Consider the following 15,108-nt stretch of genomic DNA (forward strand, 5'->3'; position numbering starts at 1 on the left):
CTATCCTGCCAGGTCGCTATCAAAACTCGTACCCCAATAATAAACAAGTGCGTTCGATGAATCATCGTTCCCACCGAACTTGAGTCCTGTGCCAACGTCACACGCCTTACGACCCACACTTCCGGGCAGCTCAAACCGACTCGTTGTTAGGCAGTTTCTGATCAATCAATGGCCTAGGCTTCTATTATCAGACCCAAACTCCTTATCAATGAGACTTTCGACGGGTATGGGAAATCAATAGCGAAAGCGATATGAATAATAAACAGCTCACAGCAAATCAGAAAATGCTAAAATAAATCAAACAATAACAAATGAATGCCCTTTTTTGCAGCCTCTTTGTGATAAACTTTACGAAAGGAAAGTGCTGAAAGGATTTGAAGCATTTTTGTTTTATTTTTGAATTGTTTCACGAATCACACGAATGATTCGGTGGGCCCAGGAAGAACCTTGGAATGGTCACTCGATGTGTGGTTGTGTTGATGCTTTTATGTTTATTGGTCGTTTCGTTATCAGGTCGCCGGCCAAGCATTGGGGCTTTATCATCAGACTGGGGTGGCCGGCACAAACCTAACCCCGAAAAAAACTAGCACTGTCAATCATCATGATCGCGAGACGCGCGGCACAACCAGCGCCGTAAAGGGGCGATACGATAAGATAAATCAAAATGACCAAATGAACAGACAAAAGTGCGTGCGTAGGTTCCTGTTTTTTTTTTTTTTGTCCAGCTTAACCTTTTTATTGGGAAAGTTTCTGTTTTTCTTCGAATTTCCTATGACGATGTTTGGCGTTCAATTGAGGTCACAAATCTTTGGCAAACGCACTTCCTGCTGCCCAGTCTCTAGTCCTTGTAGTGAAGGGTTAAAAGCGAACCAGGCGCAAAAAAAACAGGTGTGGCTGGCGACGGTGACCGCCTGGGAAAACGGAATCGTAAAAGAACAACAGAGCCCAACACCAAATGTAGGGAAAACACGTCACAGCGATGGAAAACGAAACAAACCCAACAGTAGGAAGTTCCACCAGGCAGGCAAGGCATGGCACAACATCCGGAGCTGGCGCTGGGCCTGAGCAAACAATATTCGTACGCTGAGAAAAAGCTGTCAAAAGTTCATAGACACACACACACACGCAATAACAAACGAAAAGCAGGCGTTGGAAAAACAAGCCGCCGTTGTGTATCGACAGCACGAAAATCATAGCGCCGCGTGTATGTGTGGGGAAAACTCGCGTGCGGCTGTGTGTGGGATTGATGAAAAGAAAAAAGGGAAAACACAACAAGTGCCGCGTCGTCCGACACCGCGATCACAACAGAGCCAGCCACACACAGCTCTATCCTTCTTTTCCTATGGTTCCATCAACGCGTTTATGTATGCAGAACAGAACGAGAGAGTGAGAGAAAGATGAGAGATTGACGTTGGAAAGAGCGAGAGCGAGTGAGCGCCTGATTCCATCTTTGTTGCAAGCGCACCGGAGTAAGCGAGATGGATGTGGTTCAGCGAAGCGTTGGAAGGAACAACAACAAAAAACAGCACAACGGACGGAGTTCAAACAACTCTTTTGCGGACTCGTCGCTCGTTGCCCCCCCCCCCCCTCTCTCCTTCACCCTTCTCTTCTTCTACTTCTGCTTTTCCCCACACAACGAACCGCATACGCAAAACCAGAAACTGGATCGAACAACATTTGCATCATGGCGCTCAACACACAGGTTCACCGTACTTCTCGCACGCAGCCCCACACACACTCACAACAACCTCTAACACACACACCTGGGCGAATGGAAAACCGGCGCTTGTGTGTCATATAGGAAAACAGTTGTTAAATCCGACTGACCAATTTCCGATTCTATGGTATGAAGGGGGGTAAGCTATTCTTTTCTATTGCTTCACTGCTACCACCATCTCTACAACTTTCACGATGACTTGTGCTGGAACACCTGTATACGGGTGTAACAACAGCTGGAAAGGGATAGTGGGGCGACGGGAGTAACCAACCCGGCCACTTCCACACATAAAAACGCATCCCTCGACCAACTAATTTCAATTTATAAACCAGCCATCGATACACACCAGCTCATCGAAAAACCAGCCAGACCGGGGCTATGAGATCCAGAACAGACGGAACGAGAGATGTACCTCATGCATATGTTGCTGGGATGCGACAGAGCACGCTGAGCTAGCGCATCGTCCCATTTCACTCTCACCAGCAGTGAAGCACAGGTGTGTGGATGGATCCATGGAGCCTTCCGATGGCGGATAATACTCATCAAGCTTAACGTTCTCTTCTGTCTTTCCTCCTCGCGCCACGTTCTAAATATCGCACTTTCTCTCCCTTTCTCCCAGCATTCCGCTTTTCTTCTCTTTCCCATCCTTCCCTATACACGCACGCGCATACACACAGCGAGACGGACCGACCGAACGTGCCTCCGGTCGATGGCTGCTGCGATGGAGATTCCAAAATCTACGGCATCCCCCTTACACACCATTACGTATGGCTGTGTGTGTGTGCGTCTGCATGCATTGTTCTACTACACGCACTGGTCCGTTTCGGTTCTTTGCTCCCTTGCCATGGCCTTCCTATGTTGTCTAGGCGAGGAGGTTTTTGTTCTTGCAACATGTAGCCCCGAGTAGCCATCGCGTGAACGGAAGCATCGGAGTTTCATCTCGCCAACGGCTGCCTCCTCGACCACCTATTATGTCGCCTTTCTATCTGCATCCGTCATCAACCTGTGTACCGTATCTTGTTGCTTGTCTCGTGCCATAGTTGAATATGATTTTCTAACCTCCTTTTCGAACCAATTCTAACAAAACGCCCACGCGTCTTGTGCGCTCATTCCCAGCACACTTCACAGTTTTCACACCACCAGTGTGGCTTTTCTCATGCCCCATCATAAAGCGAATGAAGATTTAGTAGCACTGAACGTCTTTCTCTAGTTTTGCTCCGCTTTTCTTCTGCTGGGAGTTGTTATAGGCGAATCCGCCTCATGAATCTCGCGAGAAACAAGTGCATCCGGCATAGCCCCAAGGCAGCAGCAACAGCATCCCATCAACGGAAACAGACAGCCTAGCATTTAGCAGGGGTGACAGACAAGCATTCACACTGTTCCGGAGTAGCCATGCTACGGCTACTGCTTGAAGGAAATTGTAACGGGCACACATGGTCGTGTGTCATGGAAACCTCATTGCTTGCTATGTGCGAAGAAAAATCAAGTTTTCCCCCGTTCAGTATTCAGGAAAGCTACAAGACACCAGGCTGTTGGACATAGTGACACACACAAACATACAGAGACATACACAAAGCCAGGACACACTTACGGTTGGTACGCGCACGGCTGATTGAATTCCTATTGCTCCAGACGTCCTTCCAACTCCACAAGCTGTAGCACTTTTCGGATTTCTTTACGGTGCACTCTACACTGCTGCTTCCGTAATATAGTATTTGCCTTAACGTGCTCTAGCAACAACAAAAAACAAACTTCTATTTTCTATCCTCGGGCCACACGTCAACACACTTCACTAGAGTAGCGCTGGCTTGGCTGGAAAAGCACGGCTTCACTTCCTTTCCTTCTCGCGACCAGAATTTCTTCGCCTCACGTCACAACGGACCAAACCAACAAAAGGGGTTGCGCAGAAGTAACTTCACTGTCTCACTCACTCACTCACTGGTGTGGATTGCACACACGCACTCCCGGCGTTTCCCAAATTACACTACTGCTGGTTCATTCACTGCACACACGAAGAAAAAAAAACCTAGAATCTTTTGCATTAAATTCTCCACACTTGAAAAAGGCACAAGCACCCGCGCACAGCACTAGGTGTCACCGTGACAACAACCGTCAGCAACGGCAGGATCGATATTATCTGTGGCCCGCAGCAGACCAGAGACAGCGCAGCTCAGTTGCACAGCTCCGGTTTTTCCTGTGATGGGGTTGCTCGTTCTGTCTCCCGGAGGCTGTTGCTGCTGCTGCTAACACGCTGGACCATCGAAGAACTGGAAATAGCTGACCGGTTTCGAATCACGACCGAGAGACAGCGACACAACGCGGACCGCCGTTGCACAAAGCGATAGAGATAGATATAGGGAGAGCGAGACCGAGCAAGGGAGAGAAAAGGAGCAAACACGCTTGTACGTGTGTGTGTTTTGGTGGAAATGTGAAGGAGGCAAAAGGATGAATACGATTAATTGAATAAAAATAACAATAAAACAAGTTGATAATCTTCCTGTTGCTTTGTTTCACCAAGCGACACTAACAAGAGCCACGCGACCAGAATCGTTATCCTGTATTTATCCTACACGCACACTTACGCACACTCGCACCAAAAAACTGTTTCGCTACGGGCGTACGCACGAAGCAATAGTAGAGACGCCGGTCCACACACTGTTGTTCGTTCGCGGCTTGGTAACTTTTGAATTAGAAAACATTAGGAATACGTGCTGGTGGCTTCATGGCGGTGAGCTTGCAGACTGATTCTGGGCTGTGTTTGGTAGAGAGAGACAGTAGCTGATCGGATTCATTGCCGTTGTTAGAAGAGTACGGCTATTGCTCTTCGGTTTGGACTATGGGAATAGTTGACAGTTTTGTTGCCATTTGACTCGCGCTTTGGTAGCGCCGATCAAAAGATCAAATAAGAAACTAATGATACAAATAAGTACAGCAAGCCGCTATAAATGGAAATTAAAATTTCATTTGTGAGTTTCCAAAATAAAATTTGGAGCATTAAAATTTACAGCAAGAAAATAAAAATTTGCGAATAAAAAACAAATAAAAAAGGTTTTCTTTTTTACTGACAGTACCACTGTGACGTTCGCTTGTTTTGACAGCTCAACTGTCACCCAGCTGATGCCGGGCCGCAATGTGCTGTTTTGATTGAATAACGCGAGCCAGTGTATTTTTACTGCATAAAAATACCAATTTTTGTGTGAAATAGTGACCCAACCAAAGGAAAACCCCTCGCCATGAATCAGGCCGAAGTAACGAAGTTAATGTCCCAGCTGCGGGTAGCGATACGCCCGCGACACCGCAACCTGAAGAACAGCGACGGCCCCGAAGGCCGGCTAAATAAGTTGCGCAAAACGGTGACGGCACTGGTAAAGCACGAGCGGATCGAACTCAACTACCAGCGGGCGGATGAGGCACGCGGCTATGCCGAGCGTCTAATTTCCGATGCGATACGCAACGGCGACTGCCACAAACCCACGATGGAAATGGCCGACTATTGGCTGCTGGAGAAGCAGCTGGTACACAAGCTGTTCAAGGTGCTTGTGCCACGGTTCGAGGAGTACAAGGTGTCCGCTACGCGAATGTACAAAGCCCCCAAGGAATATCCGGGCTGGTATCGAAAGCGAGCGGTGCTGGAGCTACGAGGCAACCCGTACCCATCGCTACTGCCGAACCAAACCAACAATCGGAACCTGCTGCACAATGTGCTGATGGACGAAGCGAAGAAGGACTACCGGAGGGAAAAGTATGCGGAACTGGCCGCCCAGATTGGATCGGAAGGTACGGCCGGGGAAGCTACCGGTGCCACCAGCGAGCAACCAAAACCGGCCCAACCGCAGGCCTAGTGTAGTTTGTACATAGAATAATGTCATTTGCTTAGATTTATAGTAGCAGAAAAAGGGGAAAAACAATAAATTACAGCTAAAAGAAAGCAAAGCGCACGCTCGCAAAGATAAACTGGTAATATGGTATCTCGGGATTGTGTATTGTTATCGATTTTCCGCCGTTGGAGAACTATAGGGGGTGTCGAGGGTGGATGCTGCGCTAGGATTATTTACAATCGCTATCTTGGGAATGGGACGAGGAAAAACGACGGCATGGCGCATCTTTCTCTGCTGTAGGAATTTGATTGTACGATGGACGCACTAAAAGATACAGTCTTACAGGGTTCACCGATAGATAGCATACGGCGAGCATACCTTAGCGGTTCGCGCAAACGTTTAAGATATCTGCGGCCATCGATAGCGATTCGCATGTACAATTAGCGACTGGCCCAAAATGGATAGCGATTCGCGTGCACACTTTAGTGAATGTCAGAATTCGGTGCGGTTTGAAAATGTAGGTTTATATGACCCAGGTTGAGGAGTCGAGATTTGAAAAAAATCGTTTAAATTTCATTTTTGATGTAATTGGAAAGTTGTTGCGCACAAAAGTGGTGTGAAAATTAATGTTCATTATTATAAAGCATAAATTTACTGATTTTCAGCGTTGGTTAAAACAATAATAACAAAACTATGTGAAACATCAGAAGAACAGCCATGTGGAGAATTCAAACATGAACGTATATACACGAATTCAAAATTGATGCGATCACGAAAAAAAAAATCCGTTCATGTAATGAAAATATTTAGCATATTGGTCCAGCAACTAGTTCACAGTTTTACCAAGCGATTAACAATCATAGCATCATTTGAGGTTTAAATGTACATTCCTTCGTTGGTTTTGGTTTTGGCAATCATCCTTTTAAAGGTACGTATTTCAGCCTTACAATTAAAAAGTGCTACAACTAGAATTCTCATTGAATTTAGGTGTTTTCTAGGTGTTTGGCTACGGTAGGAGCTCTTGCTTGTTGAAGTGCGCTCGTGCAAAATTGTTCTTGTCGGTAAATTTGTTTTATTACCACACCGTGAAAGAATACAGTGAGTTTCAATAGCGGTATGTGCTGAAGCGAATCAACTGAGACACACATCGTTCTTTTTACTTTTTGCTTGCAGATATGAATTCCAGCCAAAGCTCTGTACAAGAGGAAAATGCAAGTAGCGCTATGCAAGCACCTCGCCGCCGAAAAACTACCAGCAACGAACATAGAGAGCGCGTGGTATGGTGTATGAAAACGGAGCCTTTGCAGCTACGATTAGCAAAATGTTCAATTTAAAAAAAACCGACTGTCCATGGCATCATCAAAAAATACCAAACCCAATGGCAAATCGAGGCAAAGAAGCGTGGTGGCAACAAATCTTAATTATTGTCGCAGCAAGCCGTAAATGATGTTCGGAACTTGATCGACGAGGACTGCACGGTGACGCTTAAAGCACTCGCAGAGAAAGTGTTCGAACAACACGGTGTTCGAGTTTCGTCCACAACCATAGCGAGGGAATTATGGTTCCCTCCACATGGCTGTTCTTCTGATCTTTCACATAGTTTTGTTATTATTTTTTTGGTAAAAGACTCGAGAAGGCCCCCCCTAGAATCTTTTGTGTGCAGCACTGTGGCCTGTCATTTTTGTTGTACGGTGGGATTTCTGTATGGTCAAAACCCATTTGATGTAAACATTGTGCATTGTTCCTTAATACTGTTAATAGACAGCGAGTAGAACTTGATAAAATACATTGTAACAAGTGGTTTGAGATTATGATATTCTTATGCTTCCTCCTTTGCTAAATATCAATGCAAGGTAACAAGTATTCATCGAATTACTGTTCCGTTACCGTTCGAGAACGCCGTGCATGTTTTAGGCCTGATTATTCACCCCAAGTGCGACCGAAAACTAGTACGAGGCCTTTGTAAGCCAAAATGAATGGTAGGGATAGCGGAGAGGGGGTTTTAATCAAATAATAACAATATTTTATTCGACTTTCTTCAACCAATTTTGACCACACTGAAAGCACACTGAAAGCTCACTGTGAAGCTCTCGCAACGTGTACTGCGGATTGCATACCTTTAGGCGTAAATCCTACAGCGCCTAACAAATTTTGTCAGGGGGGGGCCTTCTCGAGTCTTTTACCATTTTTTTAACCAACACTGAAAATCAATAAATTTATGCTTTATAATAATGAACATTAATTTTCACACCACTTTTGTGCGCAACAACTTTCCAATTACATCAAAAATGAAATTTAAACGATTTTTTTCAAATCTCGACTCCTCAACCTGGGTCATATAAACCTACATTTTCAAACCGCGCCGAATTCTGACATTCACTAAAGTGTGCACGCGAATCGCTATCCATTTTGGGCCAGTCGCTAATTGTACATGCGAAACGCTATCGATGGCCGCAGATGTCTTAAACGTTTGCGCGAACCGCTAAGGTATGCTCGCCGTATGCTATCTATCGGTGAACCCTGTATGTGTGTCAAGGATATTGCATCGTTAGGCGTAGATCGAAGCGGGAAGGACACGGAGGACACAGCCACCAAGTGTGTGGGGGTCGGAGAAATGCGCGGGAAAAATAAATTGGATGTAACACGATACTCCGTGATGGGCTTGAGTGGTATGCGTGGAAATTTGGCGCTCTGTGGCTTCAATCTTTCAAAGGGGACCGATTTTTTTTTCCGAGCAATCGATGTGAAAAAATGCGACATGTCGCTCATATTTATATTTCCCCATTTTCAACCAAATCCATCAAAGAGGAATCTACGGAGCACGTGTTTCATGTAAAGCTGCAATGACAAACTAAAATTACCATACAACATACGCCCGTTGTCCTCATATTGATGATTTGAGCAGCCATCTTCACACAAAGAAAAACGAACAGAAAGAAATATTGTGCACGCAATCAACATTTTTATGCCCAGTTCATTATTTTTGTCACCACAGCTTCCTTCCCTTTGCCCACATCAGGCAGGTTACCGGAAATTGCACCAGCACGCACGCAAAAAGAAGCTTCCATACTCCATACATACAGAATTGGGGGAAAAGCGATGAAAACGAGTAGGAGAGGCCGGGGGCCACGCCACGATAGTTCATAAAAAGTCTGCAAGATATCAATTTAACAAATGACCCCATCACACCCTCCAAAATGACGATGCCCCTTTTGGACATTTTTCGACCGGACACCGGATGACGAGGGCTTCGAGCAAGCACGTGTGGGGAGCCGAAGCTCGTCCGTATGCTCGGATGTTTGCATTTGATTACAACCGACTGTGTATGTCGGTGGACAATTGTGGCACTGACGCCACCAAGACCAGACAACCAGAGAGAATGGCCGACCACAATGGCTGTCCGTTGAGTCTGAGTGCTGAGTTTTATGGTTCCGAAAGTGCAGCAACGATTCATAATTATGATGGAGCATAAACTCATCTGCGGGTTGATTTTGACGGCTGGAGTGAGTGACCTTGCTGTAGAATATTGAGCAAGGAATAACGTATATTTCTTGCAAAGCAGTATGGTATCTTATGTCCTTTCCACTAGTTTGATAAATGCCCCACGGAACGGTTTGAGGGTTAGGTCAGCCTTCACCTGCAGCGCGTTCGTCTCCTCGCACGGCAACAGCCGATAGCGGGCCAACAGCTTCACCAGCAACGTTTTCATCTCCATCATCGCAAACCGTTGTCCAATGCAAGCTCTTACCCCCGTGCTGAAGGGCAGATAGGTGAAGGGTTGTGGCTCGTCCGCAAACCGTTCCGGCCGGAACTGATCCGCGTCCGGGTAGTTGTCTGGATCGTTCTGCATCACGTAGATGTTAAGCATCACTTCCATGCCGGCCGGTATCGTGACACCATCGATTACCATATCCCCGGCCGACAGTCTTCCTAGCATCGGTACGGAAGGACATAACCGTAGCGTTTCCTTGATGACCAGCTCCGTGTATGTGAGATCCTGTAGCGAAGCGTACGTCATCTGCTCAGTCGATCGGGCTGTATGTGATCCGTACACGGTCACTATTTCATCGTACAGCCGATCCTGAACATGCGCATTGCGAGAAAGGAAGTACAGGGCGAAGCTGATGCAGGACGCAATCGTTTCATGTCCGGCAAACATGAACGTATCGACCTCCCCACGAATCTCGTCATCGGATAGCGGTTCGCCGTCAGCATCGTGGCGCGTTTCTAGCAGCAGATCCAAAAATGTCATCTTACACGTACGATTCTCTTCATCGCGCGCTGTCCTGATGGGACGCTTCAAGCGCTCACGAATCACCGAACTCGTAAACTGGTGCATGATCTGAAGAGCCGCCCGTTCCCGTCGTCTAGCGCTGGTGAAGCGGTACAGCGTATCGTTCGCGAGCAGTGGGTTGAATATCCGTCTGTAAATCAAGTCGATTAATCTGTGGAAAAAGGCAAACCCCTTTAAGATTCAGCGAGAACTGTACACCGATCTACTTACTGTTCCGTTGCTTCAACAAACAGCACCTTAGGATTGGATTGACACTCGAACCGAACGCCCATCGCCGTCTCACAGATAATGTCCATCGCGCAGTGCCGCAACGGACCGTACACATCAAGGTCCACAGTTCCGTTGGCTAGCGGTGCCAACTTCGTCACCAATATGTCCGCCTGCGTTTGCATCGTACCGAGGAAATCTTGCAGCATCCGTAAGTGGAAGCCCGGATTGATCACCTTCCGACGGTTGATCCAGTGGGTGCCATTCGCTACCACGCTGCTCACTCCAATCCACGGTTGCAGAAAGCGATAAAAGTTAGGCTTGACGATCGTTTTCGCCTGCATCACCTGCTCCATGACGCGAGGATCACTCGACACTAGCTTGAACTCGTTGCAAAGCTCCTGCAGTACGAAATTCTTCCCGTACCGTCGGTGGCAGGTGACCATCGTACGCAGCACGCCATCGGGTGTAGTGTCCAGGAAGAGGTGCGCACTCCCCAGCAGAGGGACGGATGGGAGCGGGCGGAAGTGTGGTAGCTGCTTTAGGAGGACCGTCGCATGATGGCGGTTCCGGAGCACTTTTCGCGTGATGTACAGGATCGTTAGCAGGAAAAGGGCGACGATCAGTAGCCCACTGATGGGCATCGTTTCGCACTGCGGATGTCGAACGCGGTCCACATTCAATCTGGCAGAGATTGATCTCCATTCGGCTATATTTATGTGCTGGCTAAGAAACAACCGTAAACATGATTATCGCTTTCACACAGCGAGAGGTCAGATCGCCCGTTCGTGGGGGCGATTCTCGGGAGTAGACACAGCAGAAGAGCACGCAACACACCACGCGCTATCGCAGACTCGCCCGCAATGCTTGTAACGATTACCATTACATGGAAGGAAAACATCAATACTCTCGTTTATTAGTACACAATCATTACAAAAAGCATTACAAACGGATCATTTCCGGTTCACTGTACGCATAAACTTCACGAAACGCAGGTATCGTGATGTCGCTAATCTAATCTTATCGCACCACCCGATCGAACGCTTACCGTGGGACAATCTTCACAAACGTCCCATTGACCGGTTTGAGCGTCATGTCCGTTTTGATACGCAGCCTATTGCTTTCGTCGCAGGGCAAAAAGCGATAATTGGCCAAAAGTTTCACCAGCATCGTTTTGACCTCTAGCATTGCATACCGCTGCCCGATACAGTTGCGCGATCCGACACTGAACGGGATGTAGCTGTACGGTGGCCGCTTGGCTGACGCTTCCTCACTGAACCGTTCCGGATCGAAGCGTGCCGGGTCGGGATAGAGCTCAGGATCGTTCTGCAGCGCGTAGATAATGATGCCGAAATCCATACCCTTCGGTATCGTAACACCATCGATAAGCATGTCCCCAGCCGATCGGCGGCCAATGATCGGTACGGACGGATTGATGCGCAGCGTTTCCTTGATCACCATGTCGAGGTACTTCAGCTCCTGCAGCGTACCGTACGTCAGCTCCTGGGTTTTCGCATCCGGACCGACGATGGCCTGTATCTCGTCGTACACACGCTGCTGGACGGCAGCGTCACGCGAGAGATAGTACAGGGCGAAGCTGATGCAGGACGTGGTCGTATCGTGCCCGGCAAACATGAAAGTGTCCACTTCTTCGCGAATGTCCGAATCCGTCAGCGGTTTACCGTCGATCTCGACGTTTAGCAGCAGGTCCAGGAGGGTCATACGGCGCTTGCCGTAGATGTCGTCCTCTTCGAGCTTTTCCTGTGCTCGTTGACGTTCGCGGACGTCCTGCAGTTGCTTCTTGCGTTCGCTTATCACCCGATGAGCGAAACCATGCACAACCTTCAGGAGTTCCGCCTGACGCCGGTGAGCCTTCGTGAACTGGAATGCCCACTTGTACTCGCGCAGGAACGAGAACAGACGCTTGAGAATGATATCCGAGACTCTGAAAAAGGAGGAAGCTTATTATGATTTCTCTTCCAGATCACCTTACGAGCTTACTCTTTCACGGCCTTCACATATTCCGAGTTGGGTTGAATCTGTGTGTTGAGTTTCACGCCCATCGCCGACTCCGAAATGATGTCCAGCGCACAGTACGTCACGTGCTCGTACAGGTCGAAATCCTTCCCGTTCGTGTTCTGCCGCAGCTTCTCGATCAACACGTCCGTCTGGTGGTTCATGATCACCAGAAAGTCTTCCAGAATTTTAAAGTGAAACGTTGGCGTAATGATCTTCCGGCGCTGGGCCCACTTCGCCCCGGTTGATACAACGAGTCCGGAACCGAGCCACGGCATCATAAAGTCGTAGATGATCGTCTTTTCGATCGTGCGCGCTTGCATCACCTGTTCGATCACCTTCGGATCGCAGATCTGGATCGAGGGAAAATTGAACAGACTCTGCGTGATGAGATTCCGTCCATACTTCCGGTGGAACCCGGTAAAGGTGGCAAAGATTCCTTCCGGCGTTGGATCTTTAAAGTGGTATGCCGATCCCAGCACGAGAACGGACGGGACGACGCCAAAGTTCGCAAGCTGTTTGTCCAGCTTGGCCACGGTAGCACGGTTCCGAATGATGGTTAGCACCATCCAGAGAAGGCCGATGCAGGCAAGCGTTACCAACAGCGTTAGAAACATCTCGATCGACTTTTCAAGGGCGAGTCCACTGAACCTCTGCTGGCGAGAATGTGAAGCGTCGCTCAAGTGCGTCGTGATGTAATTCCTTAGGCGATAGTCGGTGGTGAACGATTAATTGAAGGGGCACGAAGATATGGGCACCGTCCGTTTGTATACACCTGCTGCTGCGCTGCCGTACACCAAAACAACTGACTCCGCGTTTACCCGCGACCGTCGATATTATACCGCGGTGGGCGCTATCTTCTTGCACGTGCACGTGTGTGCGTTTCGTTGTGGCCAGAACCATCGACTTTTTATGCTGGTGGGTGTGTGATGTTGGCCGTTAATGATGTTTTGGAATGTTCCAAAACAGAGATTGTACAGGTCAGCAGTCGTTAAGCGCAGTATATGTTGTAGTTCGCTACAAAAATACATACTTTTGAAAATTTAAGTAATTTTGGTTTCGGAGCTGAAGTCGTTTGTGTTGTGATTTAAATTTAAATATGTGTTTTGTTTAAATTCACAGAAAAATATTACACTAGCTTAAGAAACACTGAAGACAGATGGGTGGAACCGGTCATCCATCCGATTGGGCTGAAGACTTCACGCTATCGATGGTACGCCCGAAAAATACGGATGATGAAATGATGCCAGTACGAATGTTATTGTTTTTAAAACATATCTTGTATTTGTTTTAACTAATTTTATTAGTTTATTATTGAGCATTGTTTAAATTGAGCTAAAAATATTAGCCATCAAATGTAAATAAATGGGCCACTTCTTCAGCACACAGTACACAGATAAATGAGATACTTAATCTTTCCATTTCCGGCCCGTGATATAGCACCACACAAATATGCCCAGTCATGTTGTACAATGTCCAGCATAGGTCGCAGAAAAAAGAACCCAAATAAATGCTACCGTACCGAAAGGCGACTGTTCCCCGTGCCTTCATGACAAAGCAGATATTTTTTGCGAATGAAAAAAACCCCCAATCTTTCTGTTTTGATGATTTCTAGACTTTTCGGGGGGCATGTGAAATTAATTAATAACGTATAAAATGACAGCAATATCATTAAAATAAATATTTGTTCGTGTTTGTAAGGAATCTCAGAGATTTGCTCTAAAATATGTCTTTATTACAAGCCTGAATGTATGCAATATTTCTATAAGCTACAGGGTTTCCCGAAGTTTTATTAAACTTTCCCGAATAATTGTTTGTTTCGTCTCGATGGTTAGTGACGGTTTCCCATACAGTTTTTTCGAATATGTTTTATTTCCCAAATCTTTTTTTCAACAAAAGAAGGCATGAGGTGGTCAAGTGGCAGAAGCGATAGCGACGCAGATCTCCACACGATCGGGGATCAAATCTCAGGTAGAATGCCTACCCGTAAGCCGAACTGGCTATGCACGGGCACGGGTAATATCAGGGCACAGGAAGCCACAGGAAATAAAATGTCATTAGGAAGGACATTGTAACACAAATTTAGACAACAATTTAGAATTTGCCACTCATGGGTACAACAATAAATCTAGAATAGTTTCAAAATAGGAAACATGTTTTTGAAATAAATCAATTGCAAAAATTGTACCGAAATCGTCATAAAATTGTGAAAAGGAAATATAAATATCTAGAAAACCGTAAAAAAAACACCTCGGGAAATACTTCGTGAATACTACTAGCCACTGTAAGAAAAGAAGGAAAGGGCCAAGGGAAAGCGTAACTAAACATCTGAATATCCTGTACCTGGTATTTGGTAAACAGTTTCCTTCCTTTTTCAGGATGACCTGAATAGAATTGCATTTAAATATGTATTTTGTACACTAGAAACTTCATGCACAGCGGAAAACCTCCATACAAGCAGTAGAGTGCATACTTTCAGGCGCATCTCATACAGCATGGCTAGGAGCCTGATCAGCCTGAGTGACTATGTGTAAAGTTCTTATATAAATGAACTAATTAAAATGTGACACTGTGGAGGGGTCAATTAAATAAAAAATAAGATTTTCTTAAACAATTCGCTGGCAAGTAAATAAATTTTGGTTCAGTTTCCTTTTCGAACCCGTCCCAAAATAAATCCCAATAGTGCACCTTCTTTGCATAGAATCATCCAGGCAAAGTGCATCGAATAAAAGCAAACCGGATATACGGTGCGGAGTTCTTGATCCATATTCTTTCCAACCCGACACGGTTCCCCCTCTGTTGCTTTATTATCCCAGTTCAGTCTGTGAATGGATGTGTTTCTTGGGTAAATTTTGCTGCTTCCGCTCAATAAGCTAGCTGGTTCTGGCGGCAACAGCATCGCGTTGCATCATGATTGCATTGTATCATGATGAGCTCTGTATTGTGAAGCATTGTGAGGACAAAAATGCATAAGTTTGGAGAGTTAGGGTTCTAGGGAGAGTGGTTGTTTTCTTTGCTTCCACCAGCTGTGAAGCGTCACAGAAACGCACGGTCGG

The 15,108-nt window shown here is 46.6% G+C and overlaps 4 protein-coding genes across 17 annotated transcripts in view; 1 reads left to right on the forward strand and 3 right to left on the reverse strand.

Moving 5' to 3' along the window:
- The window catches only part of LOC118506651, a 61,094-nt gene extending 56,637 nt beyond the window's left edge, over window positions 1-4,457 (reverse strand). For 2 of the 13 annotated variants that reach the window (XM_036044066.1, XM_036044055.1), the window contains exons 1-2: window positions 4,300-4,453; window positions 3,309-3,994 (exon numbers count right to left, since the gene is read on the reverse strand). The gene's annotated coding sequence lies outside the window, so the exon portion shown is untranslated. Of the gene's footprint in view, window positions 1-3,308; window positions 3,995-4,293 lie in introns of all 13 variants that reach the window. The other 11 variants (XM_036044062.1, XM_036044057.1, XR_004905527.1 and 8 more) reach the window with 11 other exon arrangements.
- Window positions 4,458-4,813: 356 nt separating this feature from the next.
- Window positions 4,814-5,899, forward strand: LOC118506662 (39S ribosomal protein L17, mitochondrial). The gene has a single exon (XM_036044082.1). The coding sequence runs from the start codon at window positions 4,951-4,953 to the stop codon at window positions 5,557-5,559; it is 609 nt and encodes a 202-aa protein (XP_035899975.1). The 5' UTR covers window positions 4,814-4,950; the 3' UTR covers window positions 5,560-5,899.
- A 2,161-nt stretch (window positions 5,900-8,060) lies between these two features.
- LOC118506661 (cytochrome P450 4d2-like) lies at window positions 8,061-10,835 on the reverse strand. 2 transcript variants are annotated; one of them, XM_036044081.1, is made up of 2 exons: window positions 10,040-10,835; window positions 8,061-9,959 (listed from the first exon to the last, which is right to left on the reverse strand). In XM_036044081.1, the coding sequence occupies exons 1-2, from the start codon at window positions 10,678-10,680 to the stop codon at window positions 9,107-9,109; spliced, it is 1,494 nt and encodes a 497-aa protein (XP_035899974.1). In that variant the 5' UTR covers window positions 10,681-10,835; the 3' UTR covers window positions 8,061-9,106. The 2 variants fall into 2 exon arrangements, with proteins under 2 accessions (XP_035899974.1, XP_035899973.1); XM_036044080.1 differs by having other exon boundaries at window positions 8,061-9,980.
- An 83-nt stretch (window positions 10,836-10,918) lies between these two features.
- Window positions 10,919-12,943, reverse strand: LOC118506660 (probable cytochrome P450 4d14). The gene is made up of 2 exons (XM_036044079.1): window positions 12,038-12,943; window positions 10,919-11,981 (listed from the first exon to the last, which is right to left on the reverse strand). The coding sequence occupies exons 1-2, from the start codon at window positions 12,667-12,669 to the stop codon at window positions 11,081-11,083; spliced, it is 1,533 nt and encodes a 510-aa protein (XP_035899972.1). The 5' UTR covers window positions 12,670-12,943; the 3' UTR covers window positions 10,919-11,080.
- Window positions 12,944-15,108: the final 2,165 nt, after the last annotated feature.

The sequence above is a fragment of the Anopheles stephensi genome, chromosome 2, assembly GCF_013141755.1.
Source record: "Anopheles stephensi strain Indian chromosome 2, UCI_ANSTEP_V1.0, whole genome shotgun sequence".
NCBI classification, from domain to species: domain Eukaryota; kingdom Metazoa; phylum Arthropoda; class Insecta; order Diptera; family Culicidae; genus Anopheles; species Anopheles stephensi.

Bases quoted from the DNA above. Each gene is read 5' to 3' on its own strand.
- LOC118506662 (XM_036044082.1), top strand. From the start codon at position 4,951: ATGAATCAGGCCGAAGTAACGAAGTTAATGTCCCAGCTGCGGGTAGCG.
- LOC118506661 (XM_036044080.1), bottom strand. From the start codon at position 10,680: ATGCCCATCAGTGGGCTACTGATCGTCGCCCTTTTCCTGCTAACGATC. The intron at 9,981-10,039 runs GTAAGTAGATCG...CTTTTTCCACAG, and splicing joins TTTGTTGAAGCAACGGAACA to ATTAATCGACTTGATTTACA.
- LOC118506660 (XM_036044079.1), bottom strand. From the start codon at position 12,669: ATGTTTCTAACGCTGTTGGTAACGCTTGCCTGCATCGGCCTTCTCTGG. The intron at 11,982-12,037 runs GTAAGCTCGTAA...CTCCTTTTTCAG, and splicing joins TATGTGAAGGCCGTGAAAGA to AGTCTCGGATATCATTCTCA.